Genomic DNA, 22473 nt, shown 5'->3' on the forward strand with positions numbered 1-22473 from the left:
CTACATGCAATATAACATCCACAGCTGCCTGAAATCTTTCACATGGATGAGGTGGCAGAAGTAAGATTATTACTTGGGTATCTGATGAGCCTCTCAATGAGACAAAGATATTGTACCCATGTTATTTCTTATTCCTCCTCTTATTAAGCCATTCACATTTCAATAAATTCTTACAGTATTGTCAAACCTTGGCATCATCCTTGTTAGCTATAGAGTAAATTAAATACTGAATTAAAAATCACAACATATGATCAGTTGCCGATTCAAACACATAAAAATTGTTGTTTAATGTACCACTTGATATATTATATATTGACTTGTCTATCTTCAGTCTCTCCCACTAGAACACAAACCCTATGAGAATTTTGCATGTTTGTCTACTGTTCTATCATCAAAACCAAAGTAGTAACTGATAAAACAATATAATATATACACACACTTATTTATATTTTGAACAGATTAACCAATAAAAGAATAAAAGAAAGAAAATGCAATAAAAAGTAAGCAGAGAGAGATAGGAAGAAATCCAGAGAGTCCAGAAAGAAGATATGAACAGTCAACTATATCATGCTGCAAAGGGACTGAATATGATAAACAATGCAAAATATTCATAATGTTTGAAAATTGAGAAGTTATTAGTAATCTTGGAGAAAGCAAGTGTTGTCAACACAGTGAAAAAAAATCACACTAAATTGCTAAAAATAAAAGCAGTGAATAGTATAGAAGTCAAGAGTAATTTTTTAAAGAATAAACTGAATGCCTAGAAAAATCTATTAGAAACAAACTAAAATGCCAAGGGGGAAAGTTAGCATGTTTTTATAAGTAGTAAATCACTTACCAATTCCTTGTTGTGATGAGGGAGGATTTAGATTTGCTTCAGAATAATGTTCATTAAGCTGGAAAATAATTTCCATAAAATATTACTTGTCAAACCAGTAGAAAAACACACATAGTATTTGTATTTGAATCCAAAGCCTGGTACTTCTAATATGCAGCATTAGAGTAAGCATATAGCAATATTCTAAAAAGTTGTATTTTTAGGCTGGGGATGTAGCTCAGTGGTACAGTGCTTGCTTAGAATATGTTAAGCCCTGGGTTCAATCTCCAAAACTGAAGAGAGGTGAGGGGAGTGTTCTGTCTTCGAAAGCTGTCATTTACTTATTAAAATAAGGCCTACTAATTTTACTATACCAATAGATAAAGAATTAATAGGCAATATGTATTGCACTAAGGATAATTCCTACTTTAGGATCTTACTATAACATTAAATTCTAATAAAACTTGCTTGATTCTGATGGTCTTTAACAAATCAGGGTCTTAGTACTGCTTTTCTGACTATGAAAGTAAAAGGATGCTGACAGCTTCATGTCCATTCAGATCAAATTTTGCTGCCAAAAAAAAGAGTCTATTTTCTCAGTAAGATGGGCTTTTAAAAATGTTTTCATGATGGCTTAGGTTTTTTTTGTCCTTTTTTTTATCTTAATATTACCATATGACCATGTTGCTATTCTTCTGAAACCTCTTTGTGGCAGTATAATATTCCTCCATATAGACACACTGTACTATTTCAATTATTCATTTATTTTGAACATTTAGGTTGTTTTGATTTTTCTATAATTATAAACACCACACTTAAAACATTTAAGCACAGAATCATATTTCTTTAACAATTAATAAGAAAAACTGTTTTACCATAAATCATGTAATTTAATTTTCTTTTTCAGGGGACTATTCACCAAATGGATTTTGCCCATTTCTATACTGAGCTAGTAATTTAAGTTCTTTTTTTAATTTTTTAAAAATTTTTTAATATTTATTTTTTAGGTGTAGTTGGACACAATGCCTTTATTTTATTTACTTGTTTTTATGTGGTGCTGAGATGGAACCCAGGGCCTCACATGTGCTAGGCGAACGCTCTACCGCTTAGCTACAACTCCAGCCCAGTAATTTAAGTCTTAATATAATAAAGATGTTAATTATTTTTATACTTTTATCATATTGCCTGTCCAATTTTTTAACTTGGAAGTCAATGAAATTAACTTAATTGCTTTTTCTTTTGGTTCTTCTTCCACTGCTTTTATGCTTTGAGCATCCATCCTTCTGAGGTCTAGTAAATATTAACTTGTATTTCCTCTGAAGTATTTTATGGTTAATATTTTTTCATTTATTTTAATTCATCTGTAAATTTACTGGCGTACAGTGTAAGTTGAGTGTCTAATTTATCTCTGTGTGGTCCCATCTTTATCATATTCTAAATTCTTTTGTATCAAGACTATTTAACCCATACCAAATATCATTCTTTCAATGCTTATATCACACCATTTTGATTACTCTAAGTTTATATAGGGATGTTTTAATGTGTAAAAAGTGAAGTTGCCTTCACCAATTTATTTCATAATATATAGGATTTGTAATGATATTCTCTCATGTTTAATAACTATCTTTCCTTCTCTGTCAATCTAGATGGGAATGTATCAATTCTGTCAATTATTTTAAAGTACAATCTTTGGTTTTGTTTATTCTTATTTATTTATTTGTTCTATTTCAGTTATGTCATCTTTTTTATTTCTTCATTCTACTTACTTTGGATTTGCTTCATTGCTCTTTTTCTAGTTTCTCAATATAGGTCATTAATTTTAAATCTTTCCTCTTTTCTATTAACGTAATTATTTAAGTTAACTAAATTATTTAAAGTTATAGTTTTGCTCTGGCTTTGGCAGCATCCCACAATTTTTGATAAACTGAATTTTCATGATAATTCAGCTCAAAATGTTTTCTGACTTCTTTCATGATTCATTCTTTGATTCATGACCTATATATTTAGGATTTTTCTAGATATCTTAAAAAATTGTTACTGAGTTCTAATTTAACACTCTCTAATTCCAATGCTTTTAAATTCCTTTACTCTTATTATGGCCCATAATATAGTTGATCTTGGTGAATGTACTATTAGCACTTGAAAAGAACATGTATGAGGCAGTTGTGGGATACAGTGTTTAAAAATGGTGTAGGGGATTGATGCTGTATACAGATATTACAGAAGATCTGATTGTGTTGTGTGATTCTATCAATTGCTGATAAAAGGGTATTAAAAACTTCCAACTATGCTTGAGTATTTGACAACTTTGATTTTATGTATATTGGAGCTGTTATTAGGCACAGTTACACATTTGTGATTGTTGTATCTTCCTTATAAAGTGGACTTTTACCATTCTGAACCATTTTTATCTTCAGTAATACTCTGAATCTCAAGACTACCAAAAATGGTATCAATATGGCCATCATGACCATTTTTTTTTTTAGGGAGGGGAGTACCACGGATTGAACTCAAGGGCATTTGACCACTGAGCCACATTCCCAACCCTATTTTATATTTTATTTAGAGACAGTGTCTCACTTAGTTGCTTAGCACTTCACTGTTGCTAAGGCTGGCTTTGAACCTGAGATGCTCCTGCCTCAGCCTCCCCAGCCAGTAGGATTTACATGTGTGCGCCACTGCATCTGGCAGCCCTTTTTATTTTTTATTTTTAAAACAGAATCTCACTGAATTCCCAAGACTGGCCTTGAACTTTCTATTTTCTTGCCTCAGCCTCCCAAATAGCTGTGATTACAGGAGTGCACCACCACATTCAATTTATTTTTTTATGCATTCTTATAGTCTCTACCTTTTAATGGAGCATTTAACCCATTCATATTAAAAAATCATTTAAAAGTTCATGATTAGGTTTAACATATTGCTATTTATGTTTGTTCCCTTGTTTTTAGTCACTCCATTCCTTCTTTTTTGCCTTCTTTTGGATGAAACTTTTTCTTAGAATTCTATTTTAATCTATCACCAATCTTATTTTTGAAAATGTTCTTGCTTATTCTTGAATACATTTCTCCCAGGACACACAGTAATTATTTGGTCAATCTCCTTCCCCAGCTCTACCACCACAAAAACAAAACATAACAAAAACTAAAGACATCTTGCCAGGACTTTAATTAGATCCATAATGGATTACGTTTATAAATTATTTTGAGAGGGAATTTATCTTTATAATATTTTCTTTCTAAACAAGTACATCATGTTATATATTCAATAATTTTCAGTAGTTTTCTGTTTTCAAAATGTACATGTCCCCTGATGAGGTTATTTATATACACTTATTTTAACATTCATAGTATTAATGTAAATGATAATTTAGTAACTCTAATCTATTTTTCTAGGGATTACTAATTTTTTGTTGTTGTTTTTTGGGGTGCTGGGGATTGAACCCATGACCTTGTACATGTGAGGCAACACTCTACCAACTGAGCTATATCCTCAGCCCCACTAGTTTTTGAAGTAAGTATTTAAGTAAAATTGAGACCAAAGTTAAAAGAAACAAAATATGAAATGTATACTACTATATCATCAACAAACTTATAATTTCAACAACAATATAGTGCAAGGAACACAGTAATAAAAATTCTAATAAATATAAAAAATGGCTAAATACGACTAATTTAAATAAGTAATAATACTTATATTACATTGATACTTATATGGTATTATTAAGTGATTGAAACTTTTCTAAATGTTTTATGTGCATAAACTCACCTAAATATTTACAAACCTTATGGTAATAATTATTTTCATTTTACAGATAAGGAAACTGAGAGTTACCCAAAATCTTACATATAGTATACACTCAAGTAATCAGGCTTCAGAGTCTAGTTTTAACCACAAATTTATATTGTTTCTACTTCTCAAATAAAGCATGTCTTAATTTTGGGGCTTAATTACTAAATACAGAAATAAGCATTTCCACTGAACAGTAGCAATGTTGATGCAGGAAATGCCTTCAGTCTTTTAAAATGAACCAATGATAATGTTGCCATGTACACACACATAGTTGAAAAGACAAAACATGAAGCCATTGTAAGTCCATTGATAATATGTAAAGTTTGTTTTCAGAATATGTAGTTTGTTTAGTAGGTACATTAATTAAAAAGACAAATTCATTTCAAATTGCCCTTAACTGAAATTTAAATCATCCCTATCTTGAAATTTAAAAAAAATAAATACAGTGAATTTGGGGCATCTAAAGTTAAGAGCAAAAAGATAATAGGGAACTTTGCTACACTACAGCTACCCAGAATTTTTTTAAAAATTGCCTTTACTGGCACTCTGTCCCAGGATAGTTTGGTACTAAGGAAATAAAATTACCCCAAAGTTTCAGTGTACAATTTTTAGAAATCAACTTTAGTTTCTCATTTTACCTGATCTGATGAAATTTCTGAATCAAATACAGAAGAATCAAATAAATTCAATCTAGGTGATCTAGAAGTATAACTTGTAAGAAATGAAAATCCAGAGCATTCTTTTTGTGTTTGACCTTCAGGTACTGCATTTCTGTTACAAAAAGATTTTTAAAAATCATCAAAATGTTAAAAATCTATCACTAAACACTGAAGATTGACCAGAAGCAATGTCATGGGGGTAAAAATTAGCATAGAAGGGAAGGTAGGAAGTAGTTATTGAAGCAACCTATAAAGAAAAGATGGTTTGGGAGGAGACTAATATGGAAAATCAACTTTGGGATAATTATTATGAATATCTATTCAATATACTGTCAGGCACTCTTCTAGGTAATTCCATAAGCATAACTTATTTCTCATAATAACTCTATAATACAGTTATTATTTCAGTCACTTTAATTTTACAGTAAAGGATTTTTAAGCGTAGAAAGTATAAATGATTTGCTCAAAAAAATACAGTAAGTTCTAGAGTTGAGAATTGAATTCAGCACTTCAGATTCAAAGTCCAAGCCCTTAACCCCAACACGGTCTTCAAGATCTTGAAAGTCAGTAACAAGCTGTGTCTATTTTGTTTTTAAATTTTTTTTTTTTTTTAGTTTTTGATAGACCTTTACTTTATTTATTTATCTGTGGTGCTGAGAATCGAACCCAGTGCCTCACACATACCAGGCAAGGGCATTACTGCTGAGCCCCAGCCCCAGCCCCAACAAGCTGTGTCTGGATTAAAAGCCAGCCATTACTAAGTTTCTATCAGGGAGTTAAACAGTAAAATGATCCGGAAAAAATAGACAATACAATGTGTAACACATTGGTTAGGAGAATGGATTTTAAAACCAGAACTACCTGGGTTTAAAATCTCAACTCTAACATTGATTACTTGTATTACCTATAATTATGTTTCCTCATTTATAAAATAATGATAATAATGTACCTAAAATGTATAAGATTGTTGTGAACATTAAATGATCAATATTAAATGGTCTAAAGTGCTTATAACAGTGGCTCACAGATAGTGCTACGTAAGTGTTTTTAAAATATAATAGGGGCTAGGGGAATAGCTCAACAGAAGATTAAGTACTTAGTATTCACAAGGCCTTGAAGACAATTCCAAATACCAAAAAAGAAAAAAAGTGTGTGTGTGTGTGTGTGTGTGTGTGTGTATGTGTGTATGTATGTATGAAGTGTAACAATACTTCCATAAACTATCTCTATGACCATGAATGAGTCATTTAACTTTACAGATCATAATTTTCTCATCCATGGAGAGAAGTTTTAGCATATAATCTGATATTCCTTAATAATTCTCAGATTTGAAGTTGAGTTTCACTTTAAACATGCTGTGCTTGAGTCAATAGCATAGTATTCATATATAAAACTTATTCTAACAATTTAAAGTACAGAAGTAGGATATAGGTGAGATATCCCTGATAAAGTGAAATCTATCTGACATATTTTGGAAAAACCTCAGGGATCAGTATTAAGGAGGAGACTGAACCAAAGAAAATGTTTAAAGGTGTTTAAAGCACTATTTTCTTGAATGCAAACCATATATCTATAGTTTTCAAAGATAAATATTCATGTTAGAGATATTTATGCCTAACTAGCTTACTAAGCAGAATGGCAATTCTTGCTTCAGACACTATAACACGTGGGAAAATGACTGCTGGAACATTATTCAATGATAAGCCCACAATCTTCCAAATATGGCAGTAGCTCTTTGACATTTTAAATTTCTCTACAAAATTTAACCCTTTGGAAAATTTTAAATCTATATAGTATTGCCCTGGGTAAGTACTCAGGATCTACATCATCTTCAGCTAAACGCTGCAGGAAAAATGGGGAGGAAGACCTGTGAAACAAGAACAGCAGAACATTAATAATTCAAACAGGATGATAGGTACTTGGAAGTTCATTATGCTAGTCTCTACTTTGCATGTCTGAAATACTCTACACTAAAAAAAAACTTTTTAAAGTTACAGGTATAAGTCATTTTACTATTCCTATCAATTTTATATGACTCAATGCATAATTTACTTATAATTATCAAATAAAGTCCTACATTTCAAATGAGGGAGCTTTAGGAAACTGTATTTTCTCCAAAGATTCATGTGACTTCATAGCTTCAGGAGTTTTTAAAAATATAGGAATTTCAGGAGTTGGTGGAAAATTCTCAGGCCTTTCTTCTACTTCATCACTATTATCTTCTATTGACTTTCCAAAATGTTCTGTATGTATAGGCTGCAAATTCAAAGTAACAGAAAACTAAAAATGAATGTTGTTGCAGTAACAGAATGACATATATAAAAATGCACAAGACAGAAAATACCATACTAATCTGTAGTCATTTCACAGATAAGTAAAATAAGAATAACTGGAAAAGTGATATTAAAATACCATTCAAACAATAATTATTTTAATGATCATTTTTTTCTTTTCTTTCCAGCTCCATATTCCTCATTCCTACTTGAGAAAAGTATAACAACCACAAAATACTGAACTTGATAAAGAATAATGTTTAGGACTGTAGTATAGATGAAGAACTATATATACTAACTCCTTGAAAGGAAAGAGTAATTTGGGTCTGACAAAAAAATTTAAATGTACTTATTATTTGTATTTCCTTACAGAATAATACTACTATATTGTTTCTCTTATTTAAACCTTAGTATCTAGGGTAAAGTTTAAAATATATTGTCTACATCTATCATAATTAAAGCTTCCCACTATTCAAAAATACTTTCAAGACATTTTTATGGCAATTACTGGTCTTGGATTGCCACAACAAATCATTTAATCTTACCAAATTGTAGTCTCAATATATATCAGCACTTAGTTTTTAAAAATTTTAATTTATCAGCCCTTATTAATGACAAATTTTTGCATATTTATGTGTAAACTTTTTGTGGCTTTTGGTTTTCGTCTTGTTCTGTTTTATTTTCTTAGTGGTGCTGGGAATGGAACCCAGTGTTTTAAGCATGCTAAGCAAGCACTCAACCACTGAGCTATACCTCCAGTACTTTTGGCTTTTTTTTGTTTTGTTTTAATTAGTTATAAATGACAGGAGAATGCATTTATGCACTTTGATATATCATATATAGATGGGACATAATTTCTCATTTTTCTGAGTGTGTATGTTGTAGAATCATATTGGTCATACAGATATATATATATATGTTTCCTTCTACTGTGTTTCCTATTCCCACATCCCCTCCCCTCTCCTCCCTTTACTTCCCTAAGGTAACGCTATTCTTCTCTCGTGTTTTTGGCCTTGCTTTTGAATCTGAAAAATAGAATCTGTAACTTCCTAGAAACCTGATTAGCAACTAATAAAATCTCACATAAACAATCTTTATTGCACTAAATCCAAAATTAAAATGGACACAAAATTTTAAAATTAGAATGGTTAAATCAAACATTTGACTTACTTGTGAAGTGCATTTTGATTCTCTTAATTGTCTTACTGTCCCTTTTTCTCCACACTCAGCATCTGTTACATGAGAACAAACTGTTTTTCTTTTTGCAATTTTATTATAAAACAAAACACATTAGTTTAACCATATGAAATTGCCAATATTTAACTCTGTTAGTCTACCAAAATGGCAATTTCATGTTTCAATCCAATATATACAAATAAGAGAATAAAATATAATATAAACAGTTTAATAAACAAAATTATAAAGAGAACACTCATATAACCACATCAAGTAAAGAAATAAAACATCACAAGCACTCCAAAAGGTCCTATATTCTCCTTCTCTTAGAGGTAATCCCTATCCAGACTTTTGTGATATTTTTTTCCTAATTTGTTATATATGGTTTTATCATCTAAATAACATATCTTATTTTCCTGTTTTAAAATGTTATACCATGAAATTAAATATGTCCTATCTCTTGCTTTTGTTTACTTTTTTTGTTTGAGTAACATATGCTTGTGAGATTCATCCATTCTGTAGTACATGATATAGTTTTCTTACTGATATAAAGTATTCCATTGCATAAACAGGACATTATGTATCTATACATTCTACTGCAAATGGGTATTTAGGATGTTTCCATATTAAAACTATTACAAATAATAACATTCTTTACTGATACAATTGAATGTATATACTTGTATTTCTTTAAGTATATGCCTAGAGGTGAAAATTATGAGGAATAGAGTATGTGCTTTTCTCAAGACCAGATGCCAACCTTTTCTAATGTAGTTGTACTAATTTCCACTGTGACAACTAGCCACCTTGGAAATCATTCAATCTCATCAGACAAATTAGCTCTAATTTATTAAAGACAATTCCTACCAATAGTTTGAAAGTTCCTATTGTCCTGTATTCTCATCAAAACTTAATATTGTGAGACATTTTGAATTTTGCTAATTCGGTGAACATGTAATGATAACTCAATGTGGGTTTGGTTTTTTTTTTTTTCAGTTCCATGATTTGCTGAGTATCTTTTCATGTTTATCTGCCACAACGTTTCTTTCTCTTTTTAAAATACCTAGTCATATTTTGCATATATTTCTAATTGGGTTGTCTTTTTCTTCTTTTGTAAAAATTCTGTATATACTTTCAAATTACTCTTTTTAGAGCTTTCTGTATTGCAAATATATCCTCTGGCTTGATGATACATCTGATACTCTTTTAGGGTATCTTTTGATAAACAAAAATCTTAATTTTAATGTGGCCAAATTCATCAATTTTTCTTTTATGACTGGGCTTTTTAATTCCTGTTTAAGAGATCTTTCTCTATATTGAAGTCATGACAATATTATTCTATCTGATCTTCTGAAAGCTTTCTTGTTTTTGTCTCCTGCATTTAAATAAAAATTACTATTTTCATTACATATTAATTTCTTTAAATTTTGGGTTTAAAAATTATTTAAATAAATATTTTTATTTCAAAATAATTATATGACTTCTTGTGTATGAAGCCTCACCATATATACTCAACAACAGGTAGAGTTATGCCAGCTATATGCAGTTCCCTGCATTGTTTGATTAATTATTTGTCCTTGTTTAACACTGTTGGTTTTGTATATAGAGAGAATTATAAATAGCTAGAACAGATCACCCGTACAGGTAAGATAAGTTTTTATCTTAGAAGAAAGCAAGGAGACTATTCATTTGTGTACAATAAACATATTGTGTTGGATCTCCTAGTAAGAGTAAGAGAAAAAGACTCTAAGTATATAATCGTTCTAAAATGCATATATTAACAGAATTTTCCTGGGATCAGAAAAAGTCATCTTTAAAACTTCAAAATAAAAGTCAATAATCCAAGAAGAAGAGAAAAAGACTTCCACATGGCATAATAAATTAAATAATTATTGTGAATTACTAGATTACCAAAATACGTATGCATGTATGCACTTAATATACAATATATACTCACGTTTATATTTATATATTCATGTATACATGTATATACATAACTATACAAACATGCATATTGAAATGTATATGGAGAGAGAGAAAAATAAATTAGTATTTTCAAAGATATGAAGTTTCAATAGCTAGCTCATTTGAGAATAATAAATTCATGCATATATACTGTGATCTTTCTGTGACTTTATTCAAAGAAAATTGTCCAAGATACTAATATATCAATGCAAAAATATAATAACATTATTTATAATAGTAAAAAACAGGAAATCAAAAAGAATTCAATGTGAAAGAATGGCTAAATAATGGCATATCCACACAATGGGACATTATACAGTCATTACATAAAAACTAATTAATGACATGTTGAAATAACCTCAATAATTTATCATGAAGGGAAAAATGATGCAAAATTATATACATAGTATAATTAAAATTTGGAGGGTAAAAGAACAAAACAAACATATGCATAGAAAAAAAGACTAAAAGAATATACACTGGTATGTATCATGTCCATTATTTCTGGGTGGTAGTATTTTTTATATTTTTTTGTATTTCAAAATTTCTACAATAAAATACATTTACTTAATATTTAGAGGAAATACGTTTTAAAACCAGGCATGCATGATCAATTATACAGAGATGTAAACAATCCAAATAATTCTACTATAAAAAACTGATGTAATTTATTACCCTTATTTATTAGGAAAAATATGAATAGCAAATACCTGTTTGTCTTTTTTCAAACCACTGATTGTTGTTTGATCGTTTCTGAGGAGTTAACAATCTAAAATGCAATGCATATAATTTTTATATTATTTTGAATTGATATTCACAAATTTCAGAAATTAAAGTTTTTTTTATTGGGGGCAGGTAGGGTTGGGGATTGAAACCAGGACCTAGTAGCATGCCATGTAAGTCCTCTACCACTAAAACTACATCCTCACCTCTTAAGAATTTTCTTACTTTAAAAAATTACCTGAACTGCATAAAATTTTGTGAACTTTTAATAGCAGTAACATGTGAACATTTTGAATTGTTATTCGCACCAGAATCATTAAATACCTGAAAGAAAAAAAGAAAGCATTAGAATTGACTACATATGATGTGGGGAGAAAGGTACACTCATACATTGCTGGTGGGACTACAAATTGGTACAGCCAGTAAGGAAAGCAGTATAAAGATTCCTTGGAAATCTGGGAATGGAACCACCATTTGACCCAGCTATCCCTCTCCTCAGTCTATACCTAAAGGACTTAAAAACAGTATACTACAGGGACACAGCCACATCAATGTTTATAGCAGCACAATTCACAATACCTAAACTTTGGAGCCAACCTAGATGCCCCTTCAGTGGATGAATAGATTAAAAGAAATGTGGCATATATACACAATGGAATTTTACTCATCATTAAAAGAGAATAAAATCATGGCATTTGTAGGTAAATGGATGGCATAGGAGAAGATAATGCTAAGTGAAGTTAGCCAATCCCTAAAAACCAAATGCTGAATATTTTCTCTGATATAAGGAGGCTGACTCATAGTGGGGTAGGGAGGGGGAGCATGCGAGGATTAGATGAATTCTAGATAGGGAAGAAGGGTGGGAGGGAAAAGGAGGGGCAGGGGATTAGCAAGGACCATGGAACGTGATGGACATCATTATCCGAAGTACATGTATGAAGACTCGAATTGGGTGTCAACATACTTTATATACAAACAGAGATATGAAAAATTGTGGTATGTTGTGGGAGACCAACCTTACTTGTGACTGAGTCACACTCCCGACTGGGTTCTGAGGTGCTCAGTCACAGAAATTTCGCAGAGCTTTGCCCACCCTTCTTGAGTTCCAGGGACAGTGTCTTGTGCATGGATGTGTCTTGCTACAGCCCCATAGGTGAAACTATGCTCACCTGCTCCTTTGTAATATAACCCCTTGCCCTGTTTAAGATAGAATCTTCCATGGAAGTGCCTTGTGTGTCCCCTTCTCTTACTGTGTCCTTGGGTGTGGCCTACCCAGGTGTCAGTCAACCTGCTGACAGTGGACATCATGAAGATAGACTCAGCCCCCTAAAACCTGACCCCTTGCCTCATTTGAATAGCTTCTCCTTAATAAAAGGGGTCAGCGTCTGCTCTCTCTCTCTTCCTGCGGACCATTAAGGTCAGAGGAGCCATCACAGCAACCCCAAAGAAAAAGGTATTTGTGTCTCTTGTGTGGTTATTTTGCACAGCCCAGTCAGCCCAGTTTAACTGGAGTAAACCCTGAGCCTCTTAGTCAAGAGAACAGAAACCCGGCAGTATATATATGTAATAAGATTGCAATGCAAAAAAAAAAAAAACAAAAACAAAAACAAAAACAAAGTACATGTAAAAAGGCATGAATTGAACATACTCTGTATACAAAGATATGAAAAATTGTACTCTATATGTATAATAAGAATTGTAATGCATTCTGCTGTTGTGTATTTAAAAAATAAAATCAATAAAACTAAAAAAATAACAATAAACATTTGCTAAAGCTATACAAGGTTCTCTCATTTCATTGGCATTTCAACCTTATCATCATCATTAGCAATATAATACTTATATACATTAACTGAAACTACTACATATAAAACATACAAATACTAGAAAACAAATTCAAAACCCTCAATGAATTTGATGTTTATCATAAATATAATAACTATTTTTATAACAGTTAAGGTAAATCTTTTTAAAATTTATTCCCTTCATACTATAGCTAATTAAGAAAATCTTGCCATTTCTCAAATGATGATCTGCTCTGTGTCCCTCTATCCTCTAAAACCTTTGAAACAGAATACAGAAAAGTAAAAGAACAAATTAAAAGATTGAAGCCTGAACTTTCTTTTTTATTTACATATGAAAGAGATAATACTTCATTTCTAATTTTAAATAAAATTTGTTTTATATTAACATGTAAGCCACTGCTTTATTATGTTCATTTACAGCCTTTAATTTTCCCTAAAAATATCTGGCTTAAATGGAAAGTTTATTTCATTGTTTTTGTTATGATAGATGTTCTGTCAATTTTTGCTTTGAATAATTTGGTGCAACATGGTTTTTATGATTTCTCAATGAACTGTTCTCTTTAAAAAATAAGAAATATATATATCCTTGCTAATGCTTTTCATCTTAAACTCCATTTAATATGACATTGTTATTTCTATATATTGTTATATTTGCTTTTTTGTTTGTATTTGCCTGATACATACTTTCCATTTTTTATTTTTAGCCTTTATTTGTAAAATTGTTTCAGCTATTCTGTTTTAATAGTATGTAACTGTATTTTTAAAATATATCCCATACAAGTACCTCTGTCTTCTAATAGTGGTTTAACCCAGTCAGATTTTTATGATTGTTTATCTGTTCAGAACTTTTTCCAGCATCTTGTTTGTTTTCTATCTAAATGCTAACTGTTGTTTCCACTCTGTTGACCTAATTTTTATCTTTTTTCTTCTACTTTTAAAAAATTTACACCTTCCATTTCTTTTCTGATGATTTTCTTAAATATTTGACATACAGACATAAATTTACATTTTTCCAGAATGTATACTTAATCAGCATTTATATTTTCTCCCTACATCTACTACCCCTCTACCACCAAAAAATTAAAAACATTGGTAAACATTTGTTTTCCTCATTTATCTACCTTCATCCCATATTAAAATCATCTGTAATTTTAGATTTCTATAAGACTTAAGTTTCATTTTAGTGTCTGAATTAATTACAAATCAGTGAAAGGACAAATATTTTTTTCATTGAGGAATTCCCTCTGGACTGTTTTCAAGGGAAAATAAAGATGTGCAATATCAGCAGTTAGTTATTTGGTTGGTGTAGTCCTTATTTTTCACAGGCATCAAGAACCACCCAGGACACAAGCCAGTTTCTCTTACCCATGCTCCCCTACTCACTGCTTCCACCTGGAGTCAGTCATCCCATTACTGAGACTGACCAAAGGCAAAGTAGAGAAACAAAGATGAACATGAGTTAAGTTACTTAACTCCCTCTGAAGGAGCCCAACAAATTATCCTATTGATTGTCCCTGGATCTCTATTTTGTTAACAGAATTATCCTATGCATGTTTCAGGTTATAATTTCCTTCTTCAATCCAATCAGTGTTTCCTCTTCCAGAGATTTTTCAAGTTTTTGGTTTAATAGATATAGGGCTTGGTATTTTAAAATATTTTTTTCCATTATTTTGAAGGCAATGGAGCAGATTATAGTCTATATTCAGAATGTCATATTCAAATTTAAATTTTTTTAGATCCCAAAGGTTATGCTAATGGCTGATTTAATATATTTATAACACACACCTGCACACACACATCTCTGTCTCAAGTATAGTACATTACTCTCATTTAACGAAAGCAAGTATTTAATCTATATTATTTAAAAAGAAATACCTACGTGTGGGTCTTTTTCCTTTTGTCTGAAGTCAATATTGGCAAGCTTTGACTGCTGCACAGAAATTTCTTCTTTGTTATCTAGATTATTAAGTAATACTACTTAAAATCAATTCTGAAGATAGAATCAAACATCATCTCTGACTTTTTTCTCATACTGAGGATTGAACCCAGGGCCTTATGCACACTAAGTTTGCACTCTACCACTTAGCTACAACCCTGGCCCTCATCTCCACCATTTAATCTAACCTTATCATTTAGACAATCAAGTCTATATGAATATTAAATTTAAATTTAAATACACAATTTTAAACATCAAATCTCTTAATTTATCACTCTATATTCACTATTATAGCAATTAAATATGAAATGATAAAATGACCAACTGACAAAACTGTATCTTTAGAATCCATAACCAAAAAAGACAAAGTAATAATAGTAATGATGGAGGGGAGACAGATAATATAGTTAAACTAGTTAATCTATGGACCCTTGAATGAAATCTAATTCAAATGTCTCAATGACCAAGTCTCAAACACTGTTAACACAAGTATGCTACCCATAGAAATCATACATATGACAATATAATTCCTCAAATAAAAATATATAATTATTTATATTCCTCTGAAAGCTGAGCAACCCAACCAGAACACATTTTATGTGAAAAGTTTCCTTCTCAGAGGGAAAAAATATGTAGAGAAGACATTTATTGTTTGCTCTCCAACTCAAAGCAGTACTTTCCTGAGTCTAAGTCTCCAGTATTGTTTGTTCTTGCTCACATCAAATGATAACTAAAATTTATTTTTATTTCTCCTTCTGTGGGTTTAACCCAAACAAATAAAGTTATTAAATAATAAACAATTCTGTACCTGTAACTCTTGGTTCTGAAGAATGCATCTTTTTTGGTCTTACTAATTTATGAGGTTCATAAGGAAGAAATAATTGAGTGCTTTCAGGGATTTTATTCAATACAAGCATATGCTCATCTTTTTCAAAAATTCTAAAGAGAAGAATAGATTACATTAAATATGAGCTAAGTAAAAATTAACATATTCTGAAGCTAGAAGGATATTTAGATACTATATAGTTAAAATCCTCCACTTTGCAAATAATGAAACTAAGTTCCAGAGATTTTTTGAGAAAGAGAGAGAGAGAGAGAGAGAGAGAGAGAGAGAGAGAGAGAGAATTTTTTTTAATATTTATTTTTTAGTTTTTCGGTGGACACAACATCTTTTGTTTGTATGTGGTACTGAGGATAGAACCCGGGCCGCACACATGCCAGGCGAGCGTGCTACCGCTTGAGCCACATCCCCAGCCCCAGTTCCAGAGATTTTTAACAGACTTTTGTACAATATTATTAAATTACTTGGTAATAGTGTCAGAGCGAAAACACTTTTCTGATTAAGTCCAGTAATCTTCTCAGTATGTCACAATTTTATTTTTAAGACATAATCATTCTTTTTGTTTTGATACTAGGAATTGAACCAAGGGACACTTAGCAACTGAGCCATATCCCCAGGCCTTTTTATATTTTGAGACAAAGTCTCATTAAGTTGCTTAGAGCCTTCTTAAGTTGTTGAGGCTTCAAACTTGCAAGCCTTCTGCCTCAGCCTCCCAAGTCACTGGGATTACAGACATGCATCAATACATCCGGCAAACATAGTCATTTTTAACGACTTTTCAAACATATCAAAAACATCTTAAACCAAAAGTCTAATCATAAAAGTAACATTTTAGATTTCAGAGTACTTTAAACTTTAAAAAGACTGATTTGGAAACAAATCAACTACCATGAATACAGAAATCATTAAAACAGTAATACATCGTAAGTGGGTCTTTTAAGTTTTTTACTGAAAGATAATTTCATTGACTTCTTCCTAAATCAATGAAGTAGAATAAATGCTATCAAAATACACTGATTCTACCTTATCAATTTAGGATACATGATAAGTTCCCCAGTACCAAACTTTACATATACCATAGTTTTCCCTATACATACATAGACAAATTTAACACCTTTTCCATCTTAACTAAGCAAGCACTTATTACACATTGTAGCTTTTTTCCCTCCTGTGGTGGATTTAACCCAGGAGTACTTAATCACTGAGCTACATCTCCAGTCCTTTTTATTTATTTTTTAAATTTTGAGACAAGTTATCTCTAAGCTGCTGAGGCTGGTCTCCAACTTGCAATCCTCCTGTCTTAGTCTCCCAAGGCAGTACCCCCACACTCAGCTGTGGCCTAACTTTTGCAGTGTGAGGTATGATAGCAAAACTAGCATAAATTTATTTTTCCTTCTTCACAATTTCATGGACAGATAAATCTAATCACAGATCTTGGCATCCTAAGCATATAACTGGGTTTTTTTCCCCTTATGTTAAGAACTTTCACCTTTTCATTTAAATAAAGCATTTTACAGCTTCTATTCGACATATCCAAATTGCCAGCATCACTTATCTTTCACTTTGGGGTCATTTTTAAGTAAAATAAGGGTTACTTGAACACCAGCGCCATGATAATATAACATTCAATGGGATAATTGAAATGGCCACTAAGTAAGTAACAGGCAGGTAATGTATACAGTTTAGACATACTGAACAAAGTGATGATTCACATCCCAGGTAGGATAGAGTACAATGGCATGAAATTTCATCAGACTATTCAGAACAGCATGCAATTTAATTGTTTATTTCCAGAATTTTCTATCTAATATTTCTGGATCATGGTTGACTACAAGTAATTGAAATCATGGAAAGCAAAACCATGGATAAGGGGGTGCTACTCTATACACTGAGTAAAAAATGACTAAATATTTATATAAGTTCCTCTCAATATACAGAATTTTATGTTAAAACATTGTTGGCAAAGCAAAATTCTGTATGTTTGCCTATTTTTTAAAATCAATTTCATCATAAAACTAAATACATACTGCCATAGATATGATATGTGGGAGTGCAACATGTTGGGGAGGAGGTCAAGCAAATAACAGATCCAAGGAAGTGGGTTCAGGGAAATAAACTCGAGAAGAGTGTGTTGAAAAATCAACACAAAGGCAATGAAGACTGAGGAATGGAAATTTAGAATGAAAAAAGGGCACAGGCAAAAAGAAAAAAAATAGCAAGTAGATCAGAAACAGCAAGAGTAACACATCTACTTTTCTGTAAGAGAAAAATTAATGACTTTTTCTTCATAATTCCACCACTAAGATCTATTTTATCAAAAAACAGGACAGAAAAACAAGGAAACATATGACGTCATGGATTAAGTCACAATTATAGGCTCATCTACACTCTCCATGATAAAGAGAGAACTAAACAAGTTGATGACAAGATGATAAAAAGGTGGATTGTGCATCAGATGTACTGTTGCTACCCTCTCTCCCTCTACAATTATAATATCCTCAGCCTCACTAAAGAATACTAAATAATAATAGTTCATAACATTTAAATTAATATTTTAAAAAATATTTTATTTTTTAGTTATAGTTGGATACAATAGGTTTTTTAATTTATTTATTTTTTATGTGGTGCTGAGGATCGAACCCAGGGCCCCACACGTGCTAGGCAAGCGCTCCACCACTGAGCCACAACCCCAACCCCTTAAATTAATATTTTTCATAAGAAATTAATAGAAGATAGCCTGCATGACAAAGGTGTAGAAAACATACATTGGAGAAAAGATAGCCTCTTCAACACATGATGCTGGGAAAACTGGAAATCATATGCAGCCAAAATGAAATTACATTCCTCTCTCTCATCATGTACAAAACTCAACTCAAAATGGATCAAGGACCTAGGAATTAGACCAGAGACCCTGTGCCTAACAGAAGGAAAAGTAGGCCCAAATCTTCATCATGTCAGATTAGGTCCTGACTTCCTTGATCAGACTACTAAAGCACAAGAAATAAAATCAAGAATCAATAAATGGAATGGAATCAAACTAAACAGCTTCTTCTCATCAAAGGAAAAGATAAATAACATGAAGACAGAGCCCACAGAGTGGGAGAACATCTTTACTAGACACACATCAGATAGAGCACTAACTTCCAGGATATATAAAGAACTCAAAAAACTTAACACCAAAAAAAAAAAAAAAACTCAAATAACCCAATCAACAAATGGTCTATGAAACTGAATAGACACTTCTCAGAAGAAGATATACAATCCATCAACAAATATATGAAAAAATATTCAATATCTCTAGTAATTAGAGAAATGCAAATCAAAACTACTCTAAGATTTCATCTCACTCCAGTCCGAATGGCAATTATCAAGTATACAAGCAACAAAAATGCTGGCGAGGATGTGGGGAAAAGGTACGCTGCAAATTGGTGCAATCACTCTGGAAAGCAGTATGGAGATTCCTCAGAGAATTACGAATGGAACCACCATTAGACCCAGCTATCCCACTCCTCTGTCTATACCCAAAGGACTTAAGATCAGCATACTATAGTGACACAGCCACATCAATTTTTATAGCAGCTCAATTCACAATAGCAAAACTGTCTGATCTGGATGCCTTTCAATAGATGAACAGATAAAGAAACTATGGTATATATACACAACGGAATATTACTCAGTATTAAAAGAGAATAAAATTCTGGTATTTGCAGGTAAATGGATGGAGCTGGAGAATATCATGCTAAGCAAAGTAAGCCAATCCCCCAAAACCAAAGGCTGAATATTCTCTCTGATAAGTGGATGCTGATCCATAATGAGGGGACGGGGCATGGAAAGAATGAAGGGACTTTGGATTGGGCAAAGGGGAGGGAGGGAAAGAGAACAGGAATGGGGGTAGGAAGATGGTGGAATGAGGACATTATTACCTTGGGTACATATATGACTGCACAAATGGGTGACTCTACATCATGTACAACCAGAGAAATGAAAAGTTGTGCTCCATTTGTGTACAATGAAACGAAATGCATTCTGCTGTCATGTATGACTAAGCAGAACAAAAAAAAAAAGAGGATAGAATACAGAATCAAACTTTTAGATGCAGAATTTCTGGTCACATAAAATTCAATTTTAAAATTTACCTATATCTTTCTTTCAATTCCTTTCTCTTTTCTGTACTTTTTTCCTTTTCTTCAAGAGTTTCTGAAAGATTCTTGGTTTCATACAGTCTTGCAATCAGCTAAAAAGAAAAATGGAAAAGGAAAATGAAATAATTACCTGCAAAGAAGAACGTTTTATCTTAATTAATGAATGATTTTTTCCTGTAGAATCACAAGGTTTGTATTTTTGGCAGAATTTACTATCTTCTATTGAAAGTCATTAAGAGTTACATGAATATTAAATCATACCCCTTTAACTTTTCCTTACTACTAAATTTTCAATCATAAATATCAATAATTTCCATTTTTTAAAAGAATAATCATAAGCAAAATAGACATTGAATATTTACATAGGGACATAGTTATCACATATTTTAAAGGAAATAGCATCCATTTTTCTCTCATTATTAAAATTATATTGCTGGGGGCGCTGGGGTTGTGGCTCAGTGGTAGAGTGCTCGTGTAACATGCATGAGGCACTGGGTTCGATCCTCAGGACCACATAAAAAAATAAAATAAAGATATGTGTCCACCTAAAACTAACAAACAAATATTTAGAAAAAAATTATATTGATATTATTTTGTACCTTATAACTATGAATGATCACTATAAAATCTAATTTTCAAAAAATTTAGAAAATTTAATTTTCAATATTTTCTCAAAATTTATAAAATGATTTTGATGAGTTCTTGTATCTATGTGAATCAAAGCCACAATTCAATGGATGATACTAAAAATATTCAATAAAACCTTAAAAGCTTAACTGGTTCTAGACTGGCTTCCTAAAAATTATAAACTACAGTTATAAATTTTGCAAGATTAAATTATTTAAACTATTTACTATCTTGTTCACCTTTTTGAAAACACTGTTACTTTTTCAATGCTTTTAAATTCCTGTTACAGGGCCAGAGGTATTAGGTACCAGTGGATCAAACCCAGAGCCTAGTATGCATGAGGCCTTGGGTTTAACCTACTGCACCACAAGTCAATAAGTAAATTCCTCTTAACCTACATCTTGATCCTTCCTCAGGCCCTCCCAAAAGCCAACCTATTCCCCCATATTCAGAGTTAAATAAATTCCACACCTGAAATACATTTTGGCTTCAAAGTGATCTAAAGCTTATCAATTGGCCTTTGTCCACATTGAGGCTATCTTAACAGCTCTTCTAAGGTGTCAATTAACACACTATTATACATTAATACATATTTTAGAAACAATAACAAAATATATACCTTGTTTAATGAATTAATTTCCATTTCTGCTTCATCTGCTTCTTTCTTCAATTCAGATGAACTTTTGGTAAAACTGTTGGCATGTTTGAGGATATCTTGTGTTTTACATCTCAGATTAACTCTTTTTATGTTAAGGAACTATGCTGTGCAAGTAAACCTCACATTTAAAATAAATGTACTATGTCAGAAATAGTTAATATTATATAATGTCATTTATATGTGTGGTATATATAAGCAATAAGCACTGTTTCTGAAACAGGTAAGATTAATATAAATATTTGGCAGACTAATGAAGATAAGTTAGTATTGATCTCTATTAACTTAAAAGTAACATCCATCAAAAATATTTGTTAGAATTTTTTCATTCAGTTAAATATTTTCACAAGGTGTTATTTGGTTTTTTTAAACTAAGTTCACTGTGTCATTGGGATGACTAATAAAATAAAATAAATTCAGGTCCCAATTTAACTTTTTATGCTTCCATCATGTATTATTCCAAAATCAACATTAAAAATCCACCCAATTTCCCTTTTCTTGCCTTATAAGGTTCATCAATGTACCCTGTAAAACTGAGAACTTTCATCTGGACATTCTGTTTAGGGAGGATTTAGACTCAATTTCAAGTAGAAAATTTATCTGCTATTAATAGACATCCTACATGGTTATTAATTAACACAATTACCTAAGTTCCTCTATTATCTATCTAGAATTTAGAAATGAATAGAAGAGTAACAGTGAACAAGAACTCTAGAGAAATTTTATCAGAACTTCCTATCCTGCCTTAAAAATATGTGACTTATATGCTAGAACAAACATTTCAGGTGAATATTATTTATAAAGCTAAGTTATTACCAAAAGTATCAGTTTAAATTTTTAGAAATAGATATTTAAATCCTAATCTTTAATTCTTCCTACCTCCATCTATCTCTTCTTATTTGTCATGCAACTTTACATCTCATCCCAACTCATATCCAACTCCCTTATACTTTCTGTACTTCACCTACCAACTAACCTCTGCCCTTTCCCACTAAGAAGTTAATGCATAGATAAACAACAAATGTTCATAAAAATATAATAGGCTCAAACCAAAACATGAAGGAT

The 22473-nt window shown here is 31.4% G+C and overlaps 2 protein-coding genes across 2 annotated transcripts in view; one reads left to right on the plus strand and one right to left on the minus strand.

Annotated features, from left to right (window-relative positions):
* SIX6 (SIX homeobox 6) overlaps positions 1–22473 on the plus strand; it is a gene marked incomplete at both ends in the record, with an annotated part of 102496 nt that overhangs the window by 43765 nt on the left and 36258 nt on the right. The window lies entirely within an intron of this gene.
* Positions 1–22473, minus strand: part of LOC308648508 (protein SIX6OS1) — a 35768-nt gene that overhangs the window by 4579 nt on the left and 8716 nt on the right. The window contains exons 8-17 of the mRNA XM_081293270.1: positions 21373–21493; positions 20121–20218; positions 15952–16082; positions 15087–15163; positions 11641–11726; positions 11390–11448; positions 8709–8770; positions 7343–7521; positions 5245–5377; positions 839–896 (exon numbers count right to left, since the gene is read on the minus strand). Coding sequence (XP_081149396.1) covers positions 839–896; positions 5245–5377; positions 7343–7521; positions 8709–8770; positions 11390–11448; positions 11641–11726; positions 15087–15163; positions 15952–16082; positions 20121–20218; positions 21373–21493 — 1004 coding nt within the window. The remainder of the gene's footprint in view (positions 1–838; positions 897–5244; positions 5378–7342; positions 7522–8708; positions 8771–11389; positions 11449–11640; positions 11727–15086; positions 15164–15951; positions 16083–20120; positions 20219–21372; positions 21494–22473) is intronic.

This window comes from Spermophilus citellus (assembly GCF_964194105.1).
Source record: "Spermophilus citellus genome assembly, chromosome: 4".
Taxonomy (NCBI): Eukaryota; Metazoa; Chordata; class Mammalia; order Rodentia; family Sciuridae; genus Spermophilus; species Spermophilus citellus.